This window comes from Penicillium roqueforti (assembly GCF_015533775.1).
Source record: "Penicillium roqueforti strain LCP96 04111 chromosome Unknown scaffold_10, whole genome shotgun sequence".
Classification (NCBI taxonomy): Eukaryota; Fungi; Ascomycota; class Eurotiomycetes; order Eurotiales; family Aspergillaceae; genus Penicillium; species Penicillium roqueforti.
Genome location: NW_024067574.1, coordinates 527,673 through 551,206, shown reverse-complemented (window position 1 = coordinate 551,206; position 23,534 = coordinate 527,673). Strand labels below are relative to the sequence as shown.

The 23,534-nt window shown below is 50.6% G+C and overlaps 10 protein-coding genes across 10 annotated transcripts; 7 read left to right on the top strand and 3 right to left on the bottom strand.

Annotated features, from left to right (window-relative positions):
• Positions 1-95: 95 nt before the first annotated feature.
• Positions 96-533, top strand: LCP9604111_4849 (SDR family NAD(P)-dependent oxidoreductase; the record flags this gene model as incomplete). The annotated part of the gene is made up of 1 exon (XM_039072593.1): positions 96-533. One exon carries the CDS (start codon positions 96-98, stop codon positions 531-533), a length of 438 nt encoding a protein of 145 aa, XP_038929339.1.
• A 98-nt stretch (positions 534-631) lies between these two features.
• Positions 632-1,554, bottom strand: LCP9604111_4848 (uncharacterized protein; the record flags this gene model as incomplete). The annotated part of the gene is made up of 5 exons (XM_039072592.1): positions 632-931; positions 982-1,017; positions 1,059-1,106; positions 1,169-1,299; positions 1,545-1,554. 5 exons carry the CDS (start codon positions 1,552-1,554, stop codon positions 632-634), a joined length of 525 nt encoding a protein of 174 aa, XP_038929338.1.
• Positions 1,555-1,996: 442 nt separating this feature from the next.
• LCP9604111_4847 (uncharacterized protein) lies at positions 1,997-2,980 on the top strand (the record flags this gene model as incomplete). The annotated part of the gene is made up of 1 exon (XM_039072591.1): positions 1,997-2,980. One exon carries the CDS (start codon positions 1,997-1,999, stop codon positions 2,978-2,980), a length of 984 nt encoding a protein of 327 aa, XP_038929337.1.
• Positions 2,981-3,395: 415 nt separating this feature from the next.
• LCP9604111_4846 (uncharacterized protein) lies at positions 3,396-4,004 on the top strand (the record flags this gene model as incomplete). The annotated part of the gene is made up of 1 exon (XM_039072590.1): positions 3,396-4,004. The coding sequence occupies one exon, from the start codon at positions 3,396-3,398 to the stop codon at positions 4,002-4,004; it is 609 nt and encodes a 202-aa protein (XP_038929336.1).
• A 507-nt stretch (positions 4,005-4,511) lies between these two features.
• Positions 4,512-6,586, bottom strand: LCP9604111_4845 (C2H2-type zinc finger protein; the record flags this gene model as incomplete). Its single annotated transcript, XM_039072589.1, has 6 exons — positions 4,512-4,618; positions 4,679-4,741; positions 4,791-4,818; positions 4,873-4,949; positions 4,998-5,138; positions 5,212-6,586. 6 exons carry the CDS (start codon positions 6,584-6,586, stop codon positions 4,512-4,514), a joined length of 1,791 nt encoding a protein of 596 aa, XP_038929335.1.
• Positions 6,587-7,807: 1,221 nt separating this feature from the next.
• On the top strand, positions 7,808-8,257 carry LCP9604111_4844 (uncharacterized protein; the record flags this gene model as incomplete). The annotated part of the gene is made up of 2 exons (XM_039072588.1): positions 7,808-8,029; positions 8,099-8,257. The coding sequence occupies 2 exons, from the start codon at positions 7,808-7,810 to the stop codon at positions 8,255-8,257; spliced, it is 381 nt and encodes a 126-aa protein (XP_038929334.1).
• Positions 8,258-8,638: 381 nt separating this feature from the next.
• Positions 8,639-12,477, bottom strand: LCP9604111_4843 (uncharacterized protein; the record flags this gene model as incomplete). The annotated part of the gene is made up of 5 exons (XM_039072587.1): positions 8,639-8,913; positions 8,978-11,705; positions 11,763-12,071; positions 12,138-12,241; positions 12,309-12,477. The coding sequence occupies 5 exons, from the start codon at positions 12,475-12,477 to the stop codon at positions 8,639-8,641; spliced, it is 3,585 nt and encodes a 1,194-aa protein (XP_038929333.1).
• Positions 12,478-12,698: 221 nt separating this feature from the next.
• On the top strand, positions 12,699-13,745 carry LCP9604111_4842 (transcriptional regulator family: HMG; the record flags this gene model as incomplete). The annotated part of the gene is made up of 3 exons (XM_039072586.1): positions 12,699-13,202; positions 13,264-13,566; positions 13,626-13,745. The coding sequence occupies 3 exons, from the start codon at positions 12,699-12,701 to the stop codon at positions 13,743-13,745; spliced, it is 927 nt and encodes a 308-aa protein (XP_038929332.1).
• Positions 13,746-15,347: 1,602 nt separating this feature from the next.
• Positions 15,348-20,728, top strand: LCP9604111_4841 (uncharacterized protein; the record flags this gene model as incomplete). The annotated part of the gene is made up of 4 exons (XM_039072585.1): positions 15,348-16,190; positions 16,243-19,168; positions 19,227-19,342; positions 19,403-20,728. The coding sequence occupies 4 exons, from the start codon at positions 15,348-15,350 to the stop codon at positions 20,726-20,728; spliced, it is 5,211 nt and encodes a 1,736-aa protein (XP_038929331.1).
• An 859-nt stretch (positions 20,729-21,587) lies between these two features.
• Positions 21,588-21,962, top strand: LCP9604111_4840 (uncharacterized protein; the record flags this gene model as incomplete). The annotated part of the gene is made up of 1 exon (XM_039072584.1): positions 21,588-21,962. The coding sequence occupies one exon, from the start codon at positions 21,588-21,590 to the stop codon at positions 21,960-21,962; it is 375 nt and encodes a 124-aa protein (XP_038929330.1).
• Positions 21,963-23,534: the final 1,572 nt, after the last annotated feature.

Genomic DNA, 23,534 nt, shown 5'->3' with positions numbered 1-23,534 from the left:
CTCCTCTCGCGCAAAACAAGCACTTGAAATGTCGTTTCTGTTCACCTTTCCTGTCGTCCTAATTCGTTATCCCCTATCTATCATCAACCGAAGTTATGGCTGCTCTCACTGGAAAGGTTGCCATAATCACCGGTGGCTCTAATGGTATTGGCAAGGCGACAGCTCTTCGTCTTGCGCGCGATGGTGCCAAGGTGGTTATCCAGTATCGCTCCAATGAGCAAAGCGCCCAGGAGGTGGTGAGCCAAATTGGAGAGCAGAACGCCCTGGCTATCAAGGGAAATGCCAGTTGTGTGCTCAACAGCGAGGAGCTGATCCGTCGTACAGTGGAGAAGTTTGGTCAAATTGACATTGTCATTGCCAACGCCGGTTCCTTGCCCCTCCATGACCTGGCAAACACCTCGGAGCAAGACTTCAACGACAGTATTGATCTGAATGTGAAGGGACCCTACTTTTTGGTTCAGGTACGACATGCAGATTGCAGACAACCCACCTGCAGAAGATACAAAAAAAAGTTCTTTGCTGCTGATGGTTGATTGTAGAAAGCAGTGCCTCATCTCCGTCCCGGTGGTCGAATCATCCTGGTTTCCACGACTCTTTGTCACGCCTCCACAGTCACGCCTCCCTATCTCCTTTACTTGACCACGAAAGGTGCCATCGAACAGATGGTCCGAGTTCTGGCTAAGGAGCTGGGCCCCAGGGAAATCACCATCAACGCCGTCGCCCCGGGTCCGACCGACACCGTCTTATTCACGCGAGGCAAGCCAGAACCGGTGCTAAATGCCATGAAAAATCTTAGCCCGCTAGGACGCTTAGCTAAACCCGAGGAGATTGGGGAGGTCATGGCGTTTTTCAGCTCCCCAGCTAGTGGCTGGGTCTCAGGACAGGTTCTGCGCGTGAATGGCGGCATGGCATAGGTGGATCGTGGGATAGACTTCAAGCATTAGCGTCACATCTATACAGAGCCTTCAGATTCAGCCATACTGTGTCAGACTCCAGTTTCAAAGTGCAAAACCACGTCTAGAATCAATAAGTATAGGGCTGTTGGATCTAGTAGGCACCGCCACTAAGAACAACTTGGAATTGAAGGAATGACAAAAAAAGCCGTACTGCATAGCATTGAAGCTCGTTAGCCAGCAAGCATTGGCCCTTTCCCAGAAAATTCACCAACCTCAGTAAGAATAGCCGTGAACCTAGCTAAACCAATCGCAATCCGTTTCTCGCAATGGAAGTTGCTCTCTGCGTTGGGGTCGAAGGCTGCTAGAAGAAATTGAAAACGGTTGCGTGACCGTATCTCCTGTCCTAGCCAACAGCAGTGTGGCTCATACGATCTCTATTGAATGAGAGTTTGAATGAGATTCATAAGTGATGAAGGGCCGGTATGGAATAACATGGCCTCCGAGACTTGCATTCCGCAATTGGGGCGGCACGGGCCGGTCGGCCCGCTCTTCCGTTATTGGTCTACTCCGACTCTACCTCCAGCACGGGAGTTCTTGATATGGCCGGATCGTTGACCCAGCTACATCTGAAGCATAAATACCACTGACCGCCATTCATATTGCTCAGTAGGCCATATATTCAATCAGAACCGACTAGTAAATGAACATTTCACTGAAAAGTAAACTGCATTATCACCCTGGAATCTGCAACCCAGACGCTGTGATTGGTGATTGGTGCGTGATCGGAATTCCACCGGGCCAAACGTCGACTACTCCGAATGTCGACGTGTATCGCGCTCACTCGGCACCTGAGGGGATCTTGCTTACATAAAGAAAGAAGCTTTCCGTGGAAGGAGTAAATGACGCCATGTGATATCACTATCTATGTTGTATTGGTAAGTTTATGTCCCGATATTTGCTCGTAGACGTGAATTTCCTGGCTTCTTCTTGCTGCGATTGCAACTGTTATCCTCGTTTCGTACCTTTGACTCTCACCAGTGACACACCATAACACCACGGATATCATCAATCCTACCGCTGACGCAAACACGTCCTTCGACATGCGAGCTATTGTGATGCACAATATAGGTGGCCCTGAGGTGTTGAAACTTCAAACGGTTCCAAAGCCAACACCCACAGAGGGAGAGGTGCGCATACGCATCAAGTCCTTTGGGCTCAATCGATCGGAAGTATTCACGCGTCAAGGTGATTCACCCGGTGTGACATTCCCGCGTATTCTGGGCATCGAAGCTACAGGAATCGTCGATGAGGCCCTGGATTCAGGCTTCAAAGCTGGCGAGGTCGTCGTCACTGCAATGGGCGGCATGGGCCGATCCTTCGATGGCGGATATGCCGAATACACGGCTGTGCCGGTAGACCAAGTACGACGCGTCGATGCCACCGCTGCCTTTGGCCCCGATCGGCCCGTGCCTTGGGATATCTTGGGCGCTCTTCCTGAACTTATGCAGACGGCTTGGGGTTCCCTGTTCACCAGTCTCGCGCTATCTCCCAGTGACCGCTTGTTGGTCCGCGGCGGAACTACCAGCGTGGGGTTGGCAGCTGCGGCCCTCGCTCGATTGCATGGAATCTCTGTCACTGTAACAACACGGAATCCAGCACGCGTAGAGTTCTTACGTGGTCTTGGTATTGACGACGTCATTATCGACGGGGGATCGATATTGGCTGAGGTCCAGAAACGTGCTCCGTTTGGGAAAATCCTTGAACTGGTTGGGGTAACCACGCTAAACGACTCTCTGCAATGTGCGGCGCCTGGTGGTACTGTTTGTATGACGGGTATAGCTGGGAACAAATGGACCTTTGACCAGTTCACGCCCATGGGGTCGATACCGACCTCTGTTAAGCTGACCACCTATACGAGTACCACGGAGGCAGTACTGAAAACGCCCATTGAGGAGATCGCTCGGGATCTGGTGACAGGCAAGATTCACTTGCCAATCAAGACCTTTCCGATGGAGAAAATTGTGGAGGCCCATCGGTTGATGGAGGAAAATGGGGCATTGGCGAAGATTGTGATGATTGTTTAAGATTCATTGCCAACTGGACTAGGCTGAACCTTTTCGGCTTCTTTCTCAATTTCGGGATCGGGATTCTCTACAGAAGCTTAGGGAGGTTCACGATGCTTCCGCTTTTTAGATTTCTATGTTGGTCATACTCCGTGTAGGCGTATAGGCATAGTAGTAAGAAAGGAATAAGACCAAGAAAAAAAAGGCAATTGTCGCAATGAACTCATAAAATTAATAAAATGATGCCTTCGTCGGTCTGATGCATGCATACGGTCACAATCCCCTATGTTTATTACCACCCCTGAGATCTGTATCGGCACGTGATGCGATAAACAGCTGGCGACGTCATCACCGATCTTACGATCAGCTCCTTTCTTAAAATCATTTACCGAGTACACCTTACCTTTTTTTTAATTCATTCGCCCCTATTTTCGAGATGTCTGCCCAACTATGCATTCGATCTGCGCGTGGCTCCTCAATCCTGCGCCTTGGAGGTCTACAATCGCACCACATCAACCGACCCTTCGTACAGCGACTGCATCTCGTTCCTCGGTCTTTGCACAGCCTGTCCAGTTCTAGGAAAATACGACTGAGCCTAAGCTCATTCCAATCATCATGTTCTCTTCAATCATCGCTTGTCAAACCCACAGTGAGGACCTACGCCGACCGAAAAGGATCCACAGGCAAAGCCGAAGCCGATATCCTGGTCGAGGAACTACAAGAGCTATACGAAGTCGCAAAAGACGAGTTTGAAATTGCTACCGAGAGCACTGACTCGTCTACCATCTATGCTGCTTCAGACCGCGAATCTGCCCGCGATGCTCTCAACCAGCTGTCCGAGGTGTACGGCCTTTACATTACTCGTCCTGGGGAAGTCGAGAATGAGACAGAGACGTCGGAGGAGAGTCCTACTGTCGAGACCCAATCTAATCCGGCAGAGGTCCCACAGGAGGTTAGGGATGAAGTACGTCGGCGGGTCGGACATCGGATTCGGGAGTTGAAGAATGCTGTTGAGGCGCTCGAGGAGAGGGCTACCGAAGATTGAGCGGGTTTGGCTGTATGGCTGCTCAAAGTCTGGCCTATCACTACTCAGGTACATCGATAGTATGGGTTTCATATCTGGCAATTGTATATTTAATGTTTAACTGGTACTTTGTATGTTGTGGTCCACACCAGCAAAAGGAATAAAGGCATCATGCATCTTAGTCTGCAAGCTTCATTTTCCGTATGCGCGAATATCATACCTGATATGCGAGTTCATTAAAGCAAATCATAACATAATAAGAACACATAGGAAATAGATCATTTGAGCCAATCAAAGATTTGATCGGTTCAGGGGTAAAACAATATATCGATAAAATCCTTGGTGAAAAGTCCTGGCAACATCAAGGCCAGGTGGTATCTTTTTGGTGGTTCTCGAAAATCCACAAAACGCCAGAAACACAGTGTTTCTCAGTCTTCCATAGTACGCCCGGCGGCAAATAGCGCCTAAATCCGTTGGGTCATAAGACATGACAATCGCATTCAAATATGCATTCAAAGGAGTTGATAATTAGACGAGAGTGAAGGGGGTCATAGTGAAGGGATCGGGGCTCGGTGATGGGAGTGTCGAGCAGGCTTCTTGTTTATGTGTTGTCCTCTGGTGCCGTTTCAATTGGTCTACGGAGAAATTAACGTTAGCATGTAGGCGATAAGAACAGAGCTCAGGTCAGAACTTACCAGGACGTGTAAAGCTCTTAGTGCACCCTGGGAAAAGGCATTTATGTTTTCGCTCTCCGTGGGCTAGACAGAGTCAGTAAATTAAACATTTGAGATGGCAGGGGTATCATACTAAGCCTGTGACTAGACATATTGGAAGACTGGTTCGATGTTAGAACATGAGCCAGTATATCGCATAGAGATGGACAACTTACATCGCCCGTGGTGAAATTGCATCCTGGCCAGGTGCATTTGAAAGGCTTCTCGCCGGTATGGGTTCGGGAATGTGTTTCTGGGGTGGTCAGCGGTGGATCCTAAAAGGAATTTGACAACGACATACTCAATTCGCTGCTGTCTGTAAATGATTTACCACAGTCTTTGCATTTGTATGGTTTGTCGCCACGATGACTGCGCTCGTGTCGGTCTAATGTCGCTTGTCTAGCAAATGCCTTGCCGCACACCGAGCATGAGAAATTCTTGTCTAGAAGGATACCATTCGTGTTAGCACATTTGTCCTACCCTCGGTAGATCGTGAGATGAAAGATATGGCGTACAGTTACTGTGTGTAAGGAAATGACCTTGAAGCTTGGACTTCTGCGAAAATGGCTCATCCGGGCGATGACATCCTTCCCAGCAGCAGTAGTACCCATTGCCCTTGGCACCATTCACGGTATTCATATGACAGGCAACGAGATGCTCTTGTAGAGAGCCACAGTCGGCAAAAGTGGCACCACAAGCAGCCTTGATTCCGCGAATCTCCGTTGTCCACTTGCAGATATGCAGCTTACTGTCGGCTGGAGAAAAGTCCGGTGTGGTGAGTACGGATGAGGAGTCGCCTTCGAGAGGTGGTGGGGTTTCTCCCGGACTGGAAATGAGGTGAGAGCTGATGCTTGAGCGAGACTGTCGAGAATAAGGGGAATACGGGTGAGAATGGGCGTGAGCATGAGCATGAGCATGGGTGTGAGCTCGGCAGCGATGATGGTTGCGGTGAGGTCCTTTGCGGATAACCTGCAGGTTGAAATCATTGGGATTTTTGAAATGGCTGTGGACATGATGATGTCCGGGATGGAAGCAATTGAATGCATTTGACGTGTCGATTTTGGGTTTCTCAAAGGTATCGACACTGGTCTGAGGCCCAGGTACGTGTTGATCTTGGCATATCGAGAAGTCAGAGCACATACCGAGCATGTGGAAAACCTCGGCTGGGTTAACTTCGGCCTGTGTGGGAGCAGGAGGCGACACGAACATCCCCTGCCAGTCTTTCTGGAAATCATGGCACTCGAAGTGGTTGGATACATCCTGCTCGCAGTGGGTGGCATGCGTTTGGTATGAGGATAGGAAGTTTTCCTGTTGAAATGGATCGACGAGACCAGGGAAAGGATGTTGCATGGCTTTTGTCGTATGCCCAACGGAATGATTTCCCATTGCCATCGAAGGGAAAGCGCCCGTGTCTAGCGACAGTTGGTTGTTGAGTCCAAACATAGCATCAAAGCCGCAGTCTTGACTCGCGGTAACTTCACAGCAGTGGTCTTCGAAGCACAGGGGGTCAATATTTTCACAATGGTTGTCCTGGCAGGTATCCTCTTCGCAGTGGTTGGTATCACAATGAGTATCGCCGCAATGGTTATCGTCGCAGTTATCATCATCACAGTTGTCATCCGCGCAATGAGTGACTGAGCAGACAGTGGAAGTGTCACAGCCCGTAAAGTGGCCACATACGGACCCGCAGTCTAGCGCGCAGTCGTCTACATCACAGCAGGCCTCATCGACCTCACAAGGGGGTAGCGGTATCTGGGTTTCATGACTTGAACAGTTCCAATGATGTTGAAACGCATTACCCGAGGGATCTGCCGCAGGTCTGCCATCAATATGGAACGCTTCCCAGTTGCATTCAAGGCAGAAATCGCCTTGTTGGGTTTCGGAAGCCATGGTGCACGGTTCACTTCAGATGACAGAGGGAAGGTGTTGGAGCGAAATTGAACCGGGTTGGCCAGGAAAGCTGTCGTCACAACAGTGTGTAAGACGAACGATATGGGGAAAATACAGTTGAGGAACCGAGCAGTGTGCGACCGTAAGTGGGACAGTGAATGTCCGTCAGGTACGATATCCCACTACAAAATCACGAACCCACGAGTCAAAGCGCCACCCAGTATGTGCGCCGCTCCCAGGAGACAGTTTAGGTTGTAGCACCGAATGATATCCTCCCACAGTGCAGATAGTTTCGCAATCGTGTCACGCGCTTGTACTGGACTAATTGCGAACAGGCGCAATCGGAGAATTGACCGAGATCGACGTGCAGGAAAAGCAAAAAGGAGGACCTTGGAGTCGCAGATGTGCAGGATCAAATTCAAATGATTTCGAGAGGGTTAGGGGGCATAACGTTGTGCCGACTGAGACCCCTCAGTGTAGCCGTGAGGACCTTCGGGACGTAGGAGAGGATGAGGACCTTGGGGGTTAGGCGTCATGATTTTCGAGCGAATCGCAGAACACGCTTTGGCGATCAATTTCAGGAAATCTTATGATGGATATAAGACAGAGGCAAAACTGCAGGAAACAGAGACATGAGATCAGTTCAGACTCGAAAAATGTTCCCCAGCATTCCGATGAAAAATTCCTTTCCCATGCGGAGATGATTTCCCCAAGGGAGATCGTGACTAAGCTTTATTCTGCCCATATAGTCCGACCTGCCATTCAACAGCCCTAATGGGGAACTTTGTCTGCGGTTTGCATGCGGTACATATGAAAAAGTTCAATTTGAATCAGCCATGGAATCTATGAGCTGGCCATGTATTTAGCTTCACCGCATCCTACTAGGCATCAATGCACAGCCCGACTTACTAAAATCAGTTTCGGACCCTGTTCACCGCCTTTGACCCCGGATCGACTATCGGATCAGCCTTATCGCAATGCTCCAACATCCACTTGCGATGACTTGCGAACAACAACACAACATCGTACAACTTGATTTACAGCCAGCATAGCGCCTACAGATTCTACCCTAGCGAAACATCCTGCATTCAATTGGTGTACTCGAATATCAACTCCGCACCGTAGCCGGAGCTCTAACGACAACGACCTTCTCCATCTTGCGCCAACCCCAGCCTAACCGCAACATACCCTCCGATCCCTACGACTCACTACACAATCACAATGGGCAACATCTGCTCCCGCTCTTCCAATGAGGCAGACCCTTTCAATCAGCCTGGCCGTGTAGTCGGCACCAACCCAGGGGGAACTGCCGCACCCCGCGCCCCACTTCCGGCCAAGACAAACTGGAAGGCTACACCCGGCCGTACTCTGGGTGAAAGCACTACAGGTAGTAGTACTGCTGGAACGGACGAGGCACGTGCAAACGCTGCAATCGCCGCACAGGTATGATATCTTGTTTCCCTCTATATATGCTATGTAGAGCTACGATTGCTGACTTGTGTTGTGTTACAGAAACGTGCCGAAGGCGCCTTAGCCAATAAAGGGAAATTGGGCTCAAAGCTAGCTGCTCAGAAGGCACAAACTCAAGCGCAGACATTGGATCAAGTCAGTCGCACAGAGAGGGCTGCGCGAGATGTAGATGGGGCTGAAGCTGCAAGGAGATGGGAATAGGCATACCTATGCGAGGTTTTGATTTGATCACGACTGCCATTATATCCCGGGCTTTGTTTTTTTGGCGTTGTATTTGTGAGCTTATTGTTCTTCTTTGTAGCGAACTATCTGGTTTCTTTTGCTGCAGTTCTTTGGCTCGTTGTTTGTGGATGAATTGTGGAAGCAAGCTTCTCTTTGATAGTTAGGTTAGATGATCTGACAATGCCTCGGCAGTCATTCCGATTAGCCAATGTTCCCCAGTTCCACTGCCGGATGAAAGTAATCACGAATATAGTCATTATCTTTAGGTTTTACAAGAATTGAGACACGCAAAGCATATCGTACAATCATTGATTTGTTTCGAAAACGTATCTAGGAGACTACTATGAACTAAGGTATGACCTAAAGAACAGTGTAGCGGCCACCCACCGGAGCCCGCGCCTCACCCTCCGAAGCTGCCAGTGTCGCCTCCTTGAGCAGGCGTCGAAGCTCGTGTATGGCGGTGGTCACTGAAATCTCCGTCTCACCCTCGACCAGGATATACAGCTTGGGAAGCTCCCCGGGGGCAGGTTCCTTCCCGGCAGGATAGAAATTGCCCTTGGTAGTGATAGAGGTTCCGGATGTCTCCAAGATCTTTGCCACGTTTGTGCGGTTCGTGACGGCCCAACGTGCTTTTTCTGCAAGATAAAATAAAGTGGTAAGTAATTGTCTGAAAGATGTAAGGAATACGGGATAACTTACGGGGGAAATCATTGATTTCCAGCGTCGCATGGAAGGCTCCGGCATCAGGTCCACGGTTATCAATAGGCACGCCTGATCTCATCACACCCGCGCGGCTCAAACGCGCATGAATATCTGCAACAGCAGACCCCACCTTATCCAGCGGGTTCTTTGAACCAGTCGCCGGTGCTCTCTCCGTACGATGCACAACAATCTTCCCATCAAGATCAATGCCTTTCGGCACACTCGATATAGAAGCTGCAGCCGGTGCAACAGCCGGGTCAGCACTGGATCGGACAGCTGAAATAGCCTTGTTCAATCGATCATCTGACTCCTGCTGGGTCTCAAGTTTGTCATCTTCATCGTCATCGTCACCGGTTTTGTATGCTTTCCGCTCACGCTGTCGCGCAGTTTCGCGTTCCATATTGAGACGGTCCAGACCTTTACCACCGAACCCATGGCGTGAGAAATTCTTCTCCTTGCCAGACTTCACCTTCTCATTGAACCCATCAACCAGCTTTTGGAGAGGCTCGGGGACTGGCTGTCCACTTTGTTTGAGAGCCTTTGAGATATCCAACGCATACCGATCCTGGTCTTCGGTGACGAACGTGACAGCGGTTCCGGTGTTGCCAGCCCGTCCAGTGCGGCCGGCACGGTGGACATAATCCTCCAGGTGATTAGGTGCGTCATAGTTGACGACTAGCTTGAGCTGCTTGACATCTAACCCACGAGCAGCAACTGATGTGGCGACTAGGATAGGGAAAACGCCAGCCTTGAATTCTTGAATCGTGCTGTCACGATCAATCTGGTCCTTTCCGCCGTGAATCGACATGCATGGATAACCCTTGTACATCAATTGCTTGAGCAAGTCATCTGCAGCCTCTTGACGGTCGACGAAAATCAACGTGCGGAAGTCTTCATTCGCGTCGTGTTCGTACAGATTTCCCAGGAGCTCGAGCAGGCGGACGAACTTCTGGTCTTTATTACGGACCTCGACAATTTGCGTGATTTCTGGAGCAACAACACTCCTGCCACCCACTGTGATCTCGACTGGCTCGTTCAAAGTCTTGCGGGCTAATGCTTCCATACTCTTAGGGAACGTCGCCGAAAAAAGGACAGTCTGCCTGTCTGGTCGGATGTTCGACATGATCTTCACAACTTGTGGTCCAAAGCCCATATCGAACATGCGGTCCCCCTCATCCAAGACGACATATGTGACACGGCGTAGATTGAGAACCCGTCCTTGATTTGCGGCCAGAAGATCGATGAGACGACCAGCAGTGCATACAATGATTTCCGCGCCCCGTTTCAGCTCGGCAATTTGATCTTTGATCGGGGCTCCACCATACGCGCAGACAGCACGAAGACCCAGGGCCTTCAAGAAAGGCTTACAGTCTTTATGGATTTGGGTGGCCAATTCGCGGGTAGGCGCCAGGATCATACTGATGGGGCCATCTGTACTAGACAAGGGTCGTTGGTCTTTGATATGTCTGAACATCGGAACCAGGAAAGCGCCGGTCTTTCCTGAGCCAGTTTTTGCCACGCCGATGACATCGCGACCGGACATGATCGTGGGGATTGCTTGCGCTTGGATGGATGTGAGGGTTTCCCACCCAAGCTTGTGAACAACATCTAACGTCTGAACACCCAAACCGCATTGCGACCATTTTTGAACAGGTTTAGGGACGCCGGAACCACGGACCTTAATGCCGTCCAGTTCAAGCCGCAAGTTTGCTACATCCTCCTCGGTCATATCGGCAAGGTTGGAGGGTTCAGTGTAAAATTCCTTGCGGAACGGCTCATAGTCGATCTTGGTGTGGTCGATCTCAGGCCTCTCCCGCTTCTTTTTCTTCGCTTGTGCCATCTCGAGGACATCTTCAGCCTTCTCATCACCAACTGCGGTCACATCCACGTCCTCGTCATCGTTAAACATAGCCTCGGGTTGATGGTGCGCGTTCTTGGAAAACGTGGCCCCAGTTGTCCGTTCAGGCGGCACCGAGCCTTGGAGATCAGCCATGAATGCATCCAGAGGGTCGATTTCTGGAGCATCGTCAACCTCCATAGGAGTGGAATCAGCCTGCGTATTCGTCGAGTCCTCCATATGGACATCCTCGGTTTGCTTGTGGAGTCGTGTATCGCGGTGTTCACTTGCGGCACTTGTTTCAGCTGCTGCGTCGGTTCCTTCAGATTGCATGTCTACATCATCTTGCCCAGCCGTCACATCGAGAGTCGTGGTCGGCAATTTTTCGAGTTTCTTGCGTGTGGATCCCTCGTCTCCATCCCCAAAGCCCAGAGTGTTAGAAGCGGAGGGTTTCTCTGCTTCGAGAACTTGTCTTGCACCCAGGCCAAACCCGCTGACATTACCCTTGGCTTTCAAGGGCTCAGAGAGCGTGTCGGGCACAGTACTAGGTATATTGGACTTTGTCACAGACGAAGCTTTGGCAGATGCCGGGACGGCAACATCGATACCAAGCACAGCGGGGGGAGCGGTTGTCGTGTTTGATGATTTAGCAATGGCCTTTGGATCGAACTTCAACTTTCCAGGAAATGCGGCAGGACTTGGAGATACAACCGATTTCCGATCAATCGCCTCGAGGATCTTCTTGGGATCAACTGATGCCTGTTCGCGTTGTTTCTTTTCGCGTTCGGCGGCCTGTTTCTGTTTCCATGCTTCGAGTTTGGCAAGTCTCTCTGCTTTCTTCTCCTCGTCGGTCTGGGCAGTGGGAACCGGTGTGGACGGCTTAGATTGCTGCGGGACACAGTTAATATAAAGGGCCCGGCATAATCGAAGACGCTGGCAGCTTACCTCTCGAGTTCGGGATCTAGACCGTCGGCTCAAAGCACGATCACGACTGTCATCCCGTCTAGACTTGGGCTTCAAGTCAGCAGGATCATCTATCCGCCTGCGGTCCCGATCCCGGGAGTCCTCTCGCCTAGAACGGTAATCCCTATCACGAGTTCTGCGGTGGAGATCATGGTCGTCGCCTCGTCGCCGTTCTCGAGATCGGTCTCTTCGAGGTGGCCGATAAGTATCTTCGTTGCGCCGGTCTACGGGAAGATCTGGTCGTCGAAATGCATCTCTATCGCGGGGGTGGTCGCGCCCGCGGTATCGTCTCTAAATATCACAAGGATGGTCAGAAATTGCAAGATAAGATACGAATATGCGATGCGCCGCACTTACCTCTGGGCTGCGGGATCTGCGGTAACTGCGCCCATCATCCCGCCTGGTTCTGTCATAGCGATCATCCTCTCTGCGAGGTCGTCGGGATGAAGAAAGTGTGCTGCCTACAGGTGATGGTGAGCGAGTATCTCCGTGGCGAGCCATTGTTGCAGGCTGATCAGTGAGTTTTACTAGAACGCAAAAGCCCCCGAGACACGGATTGATGGAGGAGGAGGAGAGAAAGAGGAGGGGGAGAGAAAGAGAAGGGAGAAGAAAAAGCGCCTCGTAAGAAAAGCGTTTGAGGGCACGATTCAAACCTCAGGCCACCGAGAGAAAGAACGTTGAGGTGTTTGTCTACCATATTGTCACTTGCGCAAACCGTTTGGAATGACAGCTTACATAAGGCCATGTGAAAGAGCTAGGCCCGATGCGGATAGGTACACCAAAGCAGGCGGGACTCCTACTCGGTTTGCGTCAACAGCTCCTCTGATCGATTCTTAACTTTTCGAGATTCAATTGCTAATTTGTCGCATTTCGATCTCTATTATTGCAGCTCGCTCCAGCTAAATCGATCATCTCCTCATGACTTGGCAGTCTGCAGCTCGGGGGGGCTTCCTCCGCACCCTGCACCGCGGTGCTCTCCCTCCCCGTACTGGCGTGAACGACTTGCAGAATCAGCTTAGTCGCATCTGTCTAACCGTTAACTCTGGGTCGATGCGTCCGCAAGCCCAACCCGTTTCCTCCATCCGTTCCCTATTCCAGTCTAATTCATTCGCTACTGCTTCTACCCCTCCCAAGGCGACTAAGACGCCTAAGGCGAAGAGCACCAAAAAAGCCGGCATCAAAGCGAAGAAGCCGCATCTCACCGAGGCACAACAGGAAAATCGGAAGATCAAGCAACTCCGGGCTCAGATCAGAGAACTCAAGGCGACTGCCCTGATCCGCCCGCCTAAGAAGCTGCCTACCTCTGCTTACAGTCTTGCTTTGTCTGAGAAGCTGCGCGCGATCAAAGGTCAATACCCGGTCAAGGAAGCTTTTATGATTGGCGTAGAGCATTCCACATCCCTCAATCCTCAAGATGAGGAGGTATGTGCCCTTGAGATTCTCCGTATACGTCAGGAGCGATATACTGATCTCCCAAATCTAGAGACTCCAAGCCCAGGCTAAGGTGAACATAGCTGCTAACGCTGTTGCCTACGAGTCGTGGGTCAAGTCGCACACTCCCCTTCAGATCAAGGATGCCAACACTGCCCGCCTATCCCTTTCACGTCTTGTCGACAAGAACTACCCTTCCATCAAAGATGACCGTCTACCCAAACTCCCGAAATCTGCCTACCTCTTATACTTGGGAGACCGCCTCGAAACCATTGATTACCAGGGGAAGCCCGGAACAGAGGCATTCACACTTATTGCCCACGATTGGAATGAACTACCCGAATCAGAGAAAGAAGTAAGGACACCGAGCAGAATTGATACATACCGAATTGCACGTGCTGACTAGTAATCTAGCGCTACTACAAATTGCAAATCGAAGATCGCCAACGGTATGAGAGAGAGCACGAGGAGGCGTACGGATTCCCAGCACCCAAGAGCCGACATCAATCACCCGAAGTCTCGCTTTCAACCTGAGCCTAAAATCCGAACCTGGTTGGGATCCATTGGGATGGTGCCGGCCTAGTTGAGGTTGTTCTCGGAAGTGTTTAGCTCGGTTTGGACTCTCAAGCTTGTTTGTCACATGCGGTTTTCAATTTTCCTCGCGATCCCCATTGTATTCTACTTCGTCCTGTCAATCTATTTCTCTACACTGATTGTTTTTGTTTGGTTTAGCTGGGAAGCGCTGGAATAGGATATCATAATGAATCCATGGGGGACTTATCATTTCCAATTCATTCAATTCCCTGTAGCTATAACAGATTCAGTGTCACCATTAAATCAATGAGTCAGAGAGAAAAAGAGGACCCTTTTGACTCTCCACCTGCCCCGCACTAGGCCCTTTTTTTCTTCATTCCGAAGTTCAAGTGGCGGTGTGCAAAAGATGTGTTGCGCTTGCAGGTGACTCTTTTGGATTGGGATGCATCGAGTGAATTGGGCTCGAGGGGAATTTTGCACTATCTGGAGAGTACCCTGTATCCCATGCAACTTTTGTAAAACGTATGCTGACTATGGTCATAACCCAAGGGTAGAAATGCAAACATTGCAGTATACGATGTGTGCCTGCATTGTATGAGATCGGTATATATTGTATGGACTGTGGATATGTTGTACATCTATGGATCCGTGCTTTATATGTGTCTATGGAATTAGACTTTATTTTGGGTACAGTACCACGGTACTACACAAGATATACTCTCATAATCCGTGGACTCGAATTGGGAACCATGGAATCGGGGAACTATCATCGCGGGTCTGTGTAACGTTCAATGTTTGTTTGTTGACATGCAGATTGTAGAGAAAAGTCTATTCGTGAGTGTTTGAGTTCATTATGTATAAAGTACGAAGTACATATCGTTAGTTTCAAGGACAGTGTACTTCGTACTTGCTCTGTGCCTTCTGTGTTCCCAGCCATCTATGTTTTTGTTTCACCCGCAAGGGGTGTTCATATACTATGTACTCCGTGAACATGTATAAATTGAGTGACTCGAGTACCTTTCACGCTAATATCAAAACACCCTCGAATACGTAAATGCATCAGCAACGTTGGACGAGTACATTGTACGGCCGGAGTACGTGCCTACATTGAACTTAGCGGGCTGAACGGGATGATCTTCACCTCCACCGCCTGAACTTATTATCCCTGCCTCTCCAGATCCCCTCCCCAGTCTCACTTTTTCATACTTTTCTCCCTTGACTCCCTTGACTCCTTGAAATTCCTTGTGCCCAATTTATAGCAGGCACAGTTTTAGAGACTCTCGCCGTCTGTTAACCCGTCTATACATCATCTTATCAGCATCGAACAGCACCTAAACACGCGCCGAGCGTCCAGGGAAGCCATTTGACTGAAATTTAACTTGATATATTGCCTCACAGTCTCACAGAACCCTCGCGCAACCTTACGACACCAATACCGCACTCTCGCAACTCCGCGCCCCAAAAAACCGTGATCGATTGGGACAATACCCGCCACCAGGACTTGAATCCAAATCATCGATCGATGCGTTCGCTATTGGACGTCGCTGAGTTGCCATATAAGTGATCGGACCGACCGTGAGCTCGGCGCATGCGATTTTCGATATGGAAGTAATTGAGGGGTCTTATCGTGTATGTGCGGGGAAGACTAGCGCCGCGGAGGATGTCGCATACTACGCACGGGATGTGCAAATGGGGGAGAAACTCCTCCGCGAGGTCTGGACTACTTTCTCGACTAAGAAAACAAGATTTTGCCGGCCAGATAACTGGGTGCCCGGAAAAGAAGATTTAGTCACCGGATTGAGTTCTCGCTTTGCGGCTCGCTCACCAGAACCACCGTCCTACGACCAGCTTCCACCTTCCTACGACGATGTAATCCATGATCTCCCTCCCGAATACTCTGCACTGCCTCCGCTCGCGCAGCGCAGATCGACGCCTGTTTCCCTCCTGCCAAAGCCTCGTGAAAAATCGCGTGATCCGTCATCGTCGCTGCCGAAAGATCGAATGCTGGATGTACGAATTGATTTTGGGAATACTACGGGTATTCGGGAACATAAGAAGAAAAAGCCAACAGGAAAGAAAGCAGCACCACCACCGACTTCCTCTCCTCCACCGCCACCACCGGCAGGCGGGGCTGGTGGAGACGACGACAAATCCAACGGTGATGGTGGTGCCGGTGGGGCTGGTGGAGATTCAGGCGGCGCTGGAGGCGGCGATGGAGGTGATGGAGGTGATGGGGGTGATGATTGGGGTGATTGGAATGTGAGCGGAAAGAAGGATAAGAAGAAGAAATTAGAGGAGGAAGAGGAAGAAAGAAAAGCCAAGGAAGAGGAAGAACGAAAGGCCTCTGAAGCCTCTGTTGCCAAAGATCTTAGCTGGGCCGAAGATGGGGGCGATGACTCGTGGGCTGCCTTCACGAATGTAGGAAAAAAGAAGAAGAAGGGGAAGGTAAGACCATTCTGCTCCAATGTACAAGACGGGTGTCTAAGTAAAATTACAGGACGAGATTGCACCTCCTGGGGGGTTCCAAGACATAAGTCTGAATGACGGGGCACCGCAATTGGACTTGAATTTCGACAGTCCAGCCCCTAAGACCGGGGGGACTGGGTTTAGTTTCGGAGGATGGGGCAAAGCCTGGACTACTAGCAAGGTTGACCCTCCTCCCAATGACGAATCCAAGGACAGCAACCCCTGGGGAGCAACCCCAAAGAAGAAGACGTCAGAGACTGGCGAGTTTGATTTTGACTTAGGATCTGCACCGCCTGAAACCAAGCAAAAAGATGATTGGGGAGGAGGTTGGGATGCGAGCAAAGACAAAATGAAGGAGACTGAGCCCGAACCCGAAGCGCCTGCGCCTCCGGCTCCTGCACCCAGAGTCGATTTCACGAAGGAAGCATGGTTTCTAAATCTGCCAAAGAGAGAGCAACGTAAAACGAAGAAGGAGATGGAGAAGAAATGGAAAGAGGAGGATGAAGCTGCAGCAAAGGAGACAGCAGAGCAGGAAGCAGCAAGGGCTGCGGAAGCTGAGGCAGCGGCAGCGGCAGCGGCAGCAGCAGCTGCGGCTGTACCTGAACCCGAACCTGAACCTGAACCGGTGGCCGAGGAAATCGAGGAACCAGCCGAGGCAGATACTGGCTGGGGTTGGGGTCTTTCAATGATAACCAAAGATAAGAAGAAGAAGAAGAAGATTGACCTCCTAGCTGATCCGGTGCCTGTCATCGATGAACCACCGGCGAAAGCAGAAGAGCCAGTTGATCCCTTTGCCGCTTGGGGAGTTACATCGAAGGACAAGCAGAAAAGCAAAGGCAAAGCCGAACCAGTACCTGAGCCAGAACCCATTCCGGAACCTGAACCTGAGCCCGAGCCCGAGCCCGAACCTGAACCAGAGCCTGAACCCGAACCCGAGGCGCCAAAGGTGCCTGATAACCCTCTATACGAAAATTGGCATGAGATATCGTCTAAAGAACGCAAGAAGCGAGAAAAAACATTGATACGTAAGGGACTGCCCATTCCCGGCAAGGACTTCGAGCTTCCATCGAACAAGCCCCCCGAAGAAGTCCCCGAACCAGTTGTTGAACCTGAACCGGTGCCTGAGCCTGAACCCGAACCCGAACGTGAGCCTGAACCCGAACCAGAGCCTGAACCTGAACCTGAACCTGAACCTGAACCTGAACCTGAACCTGAACCAGAACCTGAACCAGAACCAGAGAAACCTGCCGATGAGAGCTCCTGGGGGATTTGGGGGCCAGCAAAGGACAAGAAAAAGAAGAAGAAGGGCAGTAATATTGAAGAACCTCCCCCACGTGCGCCGACACCTCCTGCTCAGGGCTTAACCCCAGATCCCGAAGCTTTCCATGACAATGCCGATGACATTTGGGCGGAAGTAGCCCCTAAAACCTCCAAGGGCACAAAGAAAACCACAAAAGCCATCGAAGCTCCGAAAGAGGAAAAAGCCTCTCAAGGCTTCTGGTCGACCCTGACTGGGGGTTCTAGCAGCAAAAGCAAAACAACGAAGAAGGCAGATGAAACGATTAAGGTGAAAGAGGAAGAGGAAGACCTTCTTATTGACGTTGGAGAAAATCCCCCAGAGCCTGAACCTGAACCTGAGCCTGAACCTGAGCCTGAGCCTGAACCTGAGCCTGAACCTGAGCCTGAACCCGAACCAGAACCCGAAAAGATATCGAAGCCTAAGGCTTCCAAGCTCAGTGTTGCTGAACGTATCAAAGCCCTGGAGCTCGCCAAGAAGGAGAAGGCAAAGGCAGAAAAGGCTAGCTCGAAGAGCAAATCCAAAGAAAAGAAGGTCGAACCGGAACCGGAGCCAGAACCTCCTATAGAGGAGCGTGCTTCAACGAAGAAAAGCTCAAGAACAAAGTCTAAGACAGCAGAAGCTCTTGAGTCTCAAGAAAGGAAAGTCTCTAAGGACTCTATCCCTGGAAGCTTCCCAGACTTTGGAGATGATCCTGAGCCCAGGCCTGAACCCGAACCCGAGCCAGAGCCAGAGACAGTGGTTGAGCCCGAGCCGGAACCTGAGCCACCGGCCCCGGGTCTTTCAAAAATGTCGAAAAAGGAACTGAAGAAGTATAAAAAGGCAGAAGCAGAAAAAGCTGCCGCCGCAGCCGCAGCGGCCGCTGCTAGGGAACCAACCCCACCTCCTGAAAAAATACCTGCGCTAGAACCAGAGCCTGAGCCTGAGCCTGAGCCTGAGCCTGAGCCTGAGCCTGAGCCTGAGCCTGAGCCTGAGCCTGAGCCCGAGCCCGTAGCCGACGAGCCAGAAGAGAAGGATGAAGATGTTTCTGCCGCGCCTCCACCGGAGCCTGCTGAAGAGCCTCCAAAATCATCTAAGAAGGACCGAGCACGCGGTGAAAAGAACACGAACACCATATCATGGGGCTTTTGGGGGGCTGCGCCGCCCCCAAAGAAGTCGAGTAAGAAGGAAAACACGACACAGGAGGAGGAAGCAGAACCCCCGAAGAAGTTGAGGAAGGAAAACAAGATTCAAGAGGAAGCAGAACCTCCAAAGAAGTTAAGTCAGAAGGAAGCAAAGATTCAAGAGGAAGAACCTCCAAAGAGAAAAGAGTCTACTGGAAAACCTCGACCCAAAGACCCCGAACCAGAAGTGGAAAGGTCTGCGTCTGACAGGGAGAAGCGGCGAGACCGTGAGGGGCGGTCCTCGAAGAACCAACGTGGCGTGACCTTGGCCAATATGGTACTGGGTACACCCCAGTCCAAAAGCAAATCCACTCGCAAATCTGGTTCTTCGTCGAAACCCGTATCCAGACGTCCATCAATTAATCTAGATGACAGAACTGCCGATCTAGCACGTCCAGATGAGAAGCGTGAGGTCTTTGACAAAGCAGCCAGGCTGATGGGCATGGATCCTCCCAAGTCTCGACGTGAGCGCCCGCGCATGGACAGGCGGAGATCAGGTATGTTCATTTACGTCATAACTCATTTATTCTTGCTGACTTTCTGCCTACGAAACAGTTCGAGATCCGTATGCGATCGAGGACGATGACCTCGTTGTGGTTGACATGGAGGATGCCGAGAGGAATTCACCCAAGGAAGGCTCTAAGGGCTCAAGGCGCAGGTCAAGGAGACAGGTATGTCGGGATAAGCACAGTATTTGTTGTGCCGTTGTACCAACTGACCGCCTTTCATAGCCGCGGCACAGACCTGACGAGGACGATGTTGTCCTGGTTGATCCATATCAAGCACATCCCACCGCAGATATTATGTCAGGCCCCGACGATATGGCATTTTTCGATGCTCCTCCAAGGGAACGTCGCCTAAAGCGCTCGAACACCGCTCCGGTGAAGAAACAAGAGAGCGGTGGATTCATGGGGCTCTTCGATTCTCTGAGAAAAGGCACACGCCCAGATCGGCCAGAACGACCAGAGATGCCCGACAGACGCAGGTCGCGATCGTATCGTGATGACGACGGAAGACATCCGCCAGAAATGGAGCGCGACGGCGCTCGAAGATCGCGTCGCGAAGATCGACGCCGCGGATCTGTCCGACCAGATACCGAAGGGTTCATGGGCGACGCCGCCGGTGCAGCAGCGGGTGTCGAGACAGAAGCCGATGAAGCGGAAGCCCGGCGCGCAGCACGACATGCGCGGCGTGGATCCCGCAAGGTACCTCCTGACTCTCGTGAAACCGAAGCTCGGGAAGCAGAAGAGCGGCGCGCGAGGCGAAAAGAACGAGCGCGCGAGCAACGTGCTCGTGAAGAGGAAGAAGAAGAACGTCTGAAAGAAGAAGATCGCCTACGAGAAGAAAAGCGGGCCCGACGAGCTGCGCGCGAGGAACGTCGTGCTCGAGAAGAGCAGGCTGCTCGTGAAGCCCAAGCCCAAGCTGCAGCCGAAGCTAAGGCTGCAGAACGCCGCGAGCGCCGGCGAATGCGCGAAGAGGAAATGATCGCCGCGAGAACGAGCCGGCGTCGTGAACGTGAGCAAAGGATCCCTGTTGAGGTCTTTCCTGATGAGCGTGAGGTCGACCGTCGAGGAACCCGTACCTCTCGCCCGTATGAAGACCCGAACGCTCGTCGTCGCAGGTCTAAGGTGGCCCCTGAGTTAACTCGCGAGCCGCTCATGACTGGTGCGTTGAATCGTGGCGGGAGTGCGAAAGACAAGATTTCCTCGTGGGTTTACTCGCAAGGTGATGAGCCTCCGGAGCCACCGCAGATAGTCCCTACTCTTATTGATCTACCTCCTCTTGCAGGCGATGAAGGTGGCAATGCTCATTCTCATTCTCTTTCATCAGATGAGGAAGCTCGTCGTGTTCTTCGCCGCAAGGCCCACCGCCGTGCTAAGTACGAGGAAGAAGAGATTGATGATGCTCGTCCTCGGCATCATAATTCGCGTCGTGAAGGTGTGAAGAGCAGCTCTGGAAGTGGTGATCACGAACGTGACCGTGAGATAAAGCCCGCTCCGCCCAGTGCGGATGCTAAGAAGCCCACCAGTTGGTTCCGCAAATTGACGAACCTGTAAACCAAGATTTGGTCATTATATATCATTGTGTATTGAAAGTTTTGTTTTCGTTTTGTATAATGGTTGCAGCGTTATGTTTGTCTTTTTGGTTATTTACAAGGTCTGCGACGAGATTCCGACAGAACAGATGTGATGACATGTATGAGTTCGTATGATATTATGACCCAGCAATATACGCGTTAATTCTCTGTTATGAATGGTTTCATTGGCTACAATAAAATCTTTATGATAATATGACGCTCTATGTTCGCCAACCAGGTAGTCCGTAGCGAATGGATGTGCAACTTGAATGACCTCTCCTGGTATAACTGAAAGAAATGAACAATAGCACCGAATAGAAATTGGTATGTACGGTATGCGAAGGTTATATATAAAAGTCTAGACTGTAAGAGTCCTTTTCTATATATCATGAGGGATGAAATGCATTTAAACAAGCTTAGGTATAACATAGGCTACACAGATGAAAGAAGTAAACCTCATCGAATAAATCCGATTCTGAGAAGTGAAGAGTGTGGCCTGATCCTAAAGGCGGCATCAATGGCCTCGTTGCTATTCTTCTCTTTCTCAATAGGATTTGAAGTGGACAACCTCAATGCCATTCATTCTCCAATGATCGCAAGGTATAAAACCATGCGTTGTTCTCACCATCCTCCTCCCAGCTGGATAACTCTAAATATCTCTACCTTATCAAAGTATCATGGACCTTCTATTGCATCCCATACACCATGGCTAACCAACTCAAGCTCCAAGCCTGTTCTATCACCCACGCACCTCATGAACCTTCCATTCCTCAAAATCAGCCACGAAGCCTGCTAAGCTGCACACGCCTCGACAAGTCTCGGGTTCATCCAGACTCAGAATGTCCGCGTCTAGTCCCATCTCCGACTATCAGACGGAGCGAACCAACTTCCTGTCATGGCTCGAAGACCAAGCTCGCCTTATCAGACTGCAGCCGAAGTCAGATACCATTGCAGATGTCAAAGTGAGCCTGCGTGAACAAGGCATTGAGTACGTCGGTCGACTCACACAAGCTTCCCTTGCCACGGCTTGTGACGAAAATGGCCATAATCGCATCACTGCAATTGACTATTTTTACAAGTTTGATGTTCCCAAAATCTGCAATTTGCTCCGGATAAGGATGCCACAGCTGGCCTTGAGACTTGGTATCAACCCTAAGTGCGACATGTGTGTTCATTTCATCATTATGAATATTCTGGCTGAGCCTGGCTTCTAGCTTGCCAACATGGGAGATTGAATGGTTGTGAAATAGCAAGGGACAGCGTTTTATCGTCCTACTTATGCCTGTAGCCTAGTTATGGCCATAGTTCAACTTGCATACATAGCAACCATTAGGGACCTAACATGGATGCATTAATTGGATCAAAAAGCGGATTTATGGCAATTGTGCCTTTCGTAGTATTCAAGTTTCCTAAAAGACTTTCAAAAGACGTTTCAAAAGACGTCTTCAAAGAGAGATTGAAACATCGTAGTAGTATCGTAATAAATCCCTCTGAGAAGAGCTGAAGTCATTAACTCATTTGACTCGGAATGTCTCTTCACCCCACCCATAGAAAGTCCTCAACCGCCGAGCCACCGTGAGAACCCGATATCCTTCGATTTTCGACTGGTGGGTTCTGTGCACTGTGAATGACTTCTTCGCCGTCATGCTGTCGGGTGGATAGAAAGTGTAAACAGAGCCGTATTTGGGAGAGATTGAGAATCCCAATTTAGCCATCGCCTCGGCGAAGGCCGCCCAGGCGGCTGGGCCACGTGCTTGAGATTTGCTGAACAGTCTCGAGAAGACCTCTGCTGTCGAATCGTCTATCTTGAAGGTTTGCAGCAGCGAAGCTGGCTCCTGTGGACAAGACGGCTTCACAGGCGTAACAATGTCGTAGATGGATGAATGTGCGGGACGCGTTTTTTCTTTCTGTTTCCGCTGTTCGACTCGGAATGCCGTCGACTCTGCGGTCGTTGCCGGAGCAGAAGGAAATTCAGCCTTCTAGCCCTGCGCCACTTTTTCTTTGGCTTCAAGGCATTGAGCCTGAACGCCAGACAGGCAGTCGGCAACCATGTCTTGGTACAAGAATCCTAATTTTGTCCCGGATTTTTCGATGATGAATTGGTCTAGCTTTTTCAAAGCTTCACTGGGCACTCCCGGTTCTAGGAGGTTATCGATGGGAACGACGTAATCGAGCAAGTCGAGTTGATCCTTGGTCTGGTTTAATTCAGATTCCACCACCTGTGACTTAGCGGCAAACATCTGGCCCTTTTTGTTGGAAAAGGAAGGAATTGGAAGCACAGAGGACAAGTCATGGATAAATCCAATGATGATAGCCAGGTCACCCAATGAGTCAGCCTCTCTATCTTCCAGATTTTCCCTCTCCCTAGGATGGGCTTCTTGATACTCGCCCAGTTTTTTGATCCAGGTAGTGGCGGTGGAAACATTGAGCTTTGGCTGGCAGAGACGCAACATGTAATGGAGCTGGGGGTCAGATACGGTAAGGTCTTCCAGATTGCCTTTTATAGAAACGCGCCGGCTACCGGTGCTGTCATACACATTGGCAGTTCGCTTGAACCACTTAGAGCCGCTTGCACTCTGAACATGTCGCTTGAACAGAGTTTGCGCACGATTTAACTCTACTTGACATATGTTGGAGATCTCCTGGAGGAGAACAACTCGAGAGGCATCATCCCCAACACACTTGTCAAGCACCCCAAGAATACTAGCAATGTATTTCCAGATGGCGGCTCCTTGGATCGAACTGTTGATAGCCTCAAGAACAGCAGCACTGATGTATTTATCAGT